This window comes from Colobus angolensis, unplaced genomic scaffold (genome assembly GCF_000951035.1).
Source record: "Colobus angolensis palliatus isolate OR3802 unplaced genomic scaffold, Cang.pa_1.0 Scaffold9, whole genome shotgun sequence".
In the NCBI taxonomy this organism is placed as follows: Eukaryota; Metazoa; Chordata; class Mammalia; order Primates; family Cercopithecidae; genus Colobus; species Colobus angolensis.
This window is the reverse complement of record NW_012122931.1, coordinates 7,014,608-7,017,147: the sequence shown is the minus strand read 5'-3', so window position 1 is coordinate 7,017,147 and position 2,540 is coordinate 7,014,608. Positions and strand designations below refer to the sequence as shown.

Sequence of the window (2,540 nt, the reverse complement as noted above, 5' to 3'; positions counted from 1 at the left end):
CCTCAGCCTCCCAAAGTGCTGGGATTACAGGCATGAGCCACTGCGCCCGGCCTAAAACTTTTTTTAAAAGAGGGAAACCGAAGTTCAGACAGGTGAAGTGCCTTGTGATCCAGAGTCCCTGGTTCCCAGGGAGCCTGTCTGGCCTTCCGGTTCTGCCACCACATGGCCCAGAGAGGCTGGGTGCTGGCTGAGAGCTGGCTGGGGTGCCCCCCTTCCCCTCTCCACCCAGACAGAAGTACTGGTGGGAACTGCACAGCCAAACTACCTTGTTTTATTGGATTTTGAGTAAAAACACGAACCATGTCAAAGTTTCCAGGCAGACTCCTAAAAAGCATTAGCAGATTTGGACCCAGGCAGGCCGGGGGACAGGGAGGTCCCTCTATCAGGTTTTAAGGCGGGTTGAGCGCCGAGGTAGTGGGGGTTGGGAGGGTCGAGCTGTCACCTTGCTGGGTGTTTTGTCCTGGGTGTTGGGCTGGGAGGGTGGGCGGCCGCTGGAGGTGAACAGGGCTGTCAAAGCGTTCCGGGCGTTGATTGCGCACCGGCGGCTCACAGGTCGGGTGGTGGGGCTGGGGTTCTTGGCCGCCTTGTATTTCTGGATACAGAAGGTGCAGGTAAGGTCAGGGTCTCCTGCCTACATGGTGTGCTCCTGGCCAGCAGCTACTTCCCCAGCTCTGGCTGAGACAGTATTAGTGCACTCTGTGACCCTGCGTGATGCACTCAGCCTCTCTGGGCCAAGGCTCTGGAGCTAACAGCCTTGCACTCAGCAGCCCCTTGAACAATAAGAGCCCGACCCCACCCCAGCTCTAATTTTCTGCCTGTTGGTGCAGGGGTGGTGTCTTGGGGTGGAGGCCCAGCACAAGAAGGGGTGGCCACTAGCCACCCAGGTCAGCTTGGATACGACTGAGTCTGTGGCCATGGGAGGACAGGGCAGGATGTCCGGCTCACCTGCAGGTTCTCAAAGTGGCCCAAGGACTTGCAGTGGGAGAGCTGTGCCCCTGAGTTGCTGTGATAGAACTTGTGGCAGATGCGGCAGACGTAGCCCATCACGGGTACCAGGAAGTCCACACCTGTAGGACGGGATGGCAGGGTCTGCACTCGCATCCCTGTACCGGCGAGGTGTCCCTCCCTCTCTAGGGGCCCATGTGCGCCCCGACCCTCTAGGCAGGAGCAGAAGAGAAGGCTTCCCAGCCAGAATGCCATGGCCGGAATCTGGGGGGGTCACCTGGAGACTGGGCCCAAGGGCTGAAGCTCCTGCAGGTGGGCTCGGGGCTGGGGCCTTACCATATGCAGTATTGGGGCTGTAGGTCTCCGAGCCCTTCCACTCCTCTCTGGATATGTCTCTGGACCTCACCTGAAAACATGCAAGCGTGAGCCTCGGATCTGGCTTCCCCTAGACACCTCCCAGACACGGGTCAGGGGCCTGGAGCCCCCCAGTGCCCTTGGACACACAGAATCCCCTCGATTTCCAGGAGGTAGTGGGTGGCGTTCTCTGAGTCTTTGCACATGGTGATCCTGCCTCCCAGAGTGCTCTTCCCAATCTATACTTTCTAGACTCTGTTCAACTAGCCCCCTCCTCCAGGAAGTCCTCATGCTCCTACAGGGGCCATAATCCATGCCAGGTGTGCCCAAGATACCATGTGTCATCTGATTGAATCCTCATAACAACCCTATATGGCTACACCCATTTTACTAAGAAGAAACTGAGGCCCAGGGACATTAACTCACTTGTCTAGGGTTGCACAGCTGGTTTGCGGAGGAGCTGGGCAGGGAAACCTGTAGGTCTAAGCCATAGTTCACACTCAACCATGAGCCCCCTGCTAGCTCCCTAAGGTCCTATCCAATACTGTAGTGACCTTGGTCCTAGGGGGTGGGTTCAGGGGATCAAAGACTCTGCATTTCACCTGCTGGATGTGAGCCCCTTCCAGATGAGGTCATCTGACTCTGGCCATGTCAGTCCTAGCAGGTCTAGCAGTGCCCTCCACCACTCACCAGGCAAACAAATGTGGCTTCCAAGAAGGACAACCACCCCCGTTTGCTAAGCCCTTCCTAGGACCAAGCTGTGGGCCCTGGGTTTCCCTTATTGTCCAAGTTCAGATTGTTATTTCTGAGCAGAGGCAACGGAGGCTCAGAGAGGCCAAGTGGCTTGCCTGAGATGATGTTGCTACTGAGCAAGGAAGATGGGCCTCATACTACCCTGCCTAGGACTGCAGGCCACCCCCACAACGCCTCCTCCCCAGCCCCTTCATACCCCACTGTGACTGCCACAGCCTATAAGCAGCCCCAGCTGACCCCTGGACTATAACTGGGGCAGCCTCAGTGAGGGCAAGGACCAGGCCTTGGACCTCATGGGTCCCTGCGTCCAGCACCAGGGCCTGACCCAGAAGATGCTCTCTGGAAACATGTTAAACTGCAAAGAATCTGGCTGGGCACGGTGGCTCACGCCTGTAATCCCATCACTTTGGGAGGCCAAGGTGGGTGGATCACCTGAGGTCAGGAGTTCAAGACCAGCCTGGCCAACATGGTGAAACCCTGTCTCTACT

General features: G+C 57.4%; 1 protein-coding gene across 9 annotated transcripts in view; it reads right to left on the bottom strand.

Moving 5' to 3' along the window:
- Positions 1–249: 249 nt before the first annotated feature.
- Positions 250–2,540, bottom strand: part of CIZ1 (CDKN1A interacting zinc finger protein 1) — a 41,574-nt gene continuing 39,283 nt past the window's right edge. For all 9 annotated transcript variants that reach the window (XM_011931290.1, XM_011931293.1, XM_011931287.1 and 6 more), the window contains 3 exons: positions 1,282–1,351; positions 946–1,067; positions 250–592 (listed from right to left, as the gene is read on the bottom strand). In XM_011931290.1, the coding sequence (XP_011786680.1) occupies positions 383–592; positions 946–1,067; positions 1,282–1,351 (402 nt within the window). In that variant the 3' untranslated portion in view covers positions 250–382. The remainder of the gene's footprint in view (positions 593–945; positions 1,068–1,281; positions 1,352–2,540) is intronic.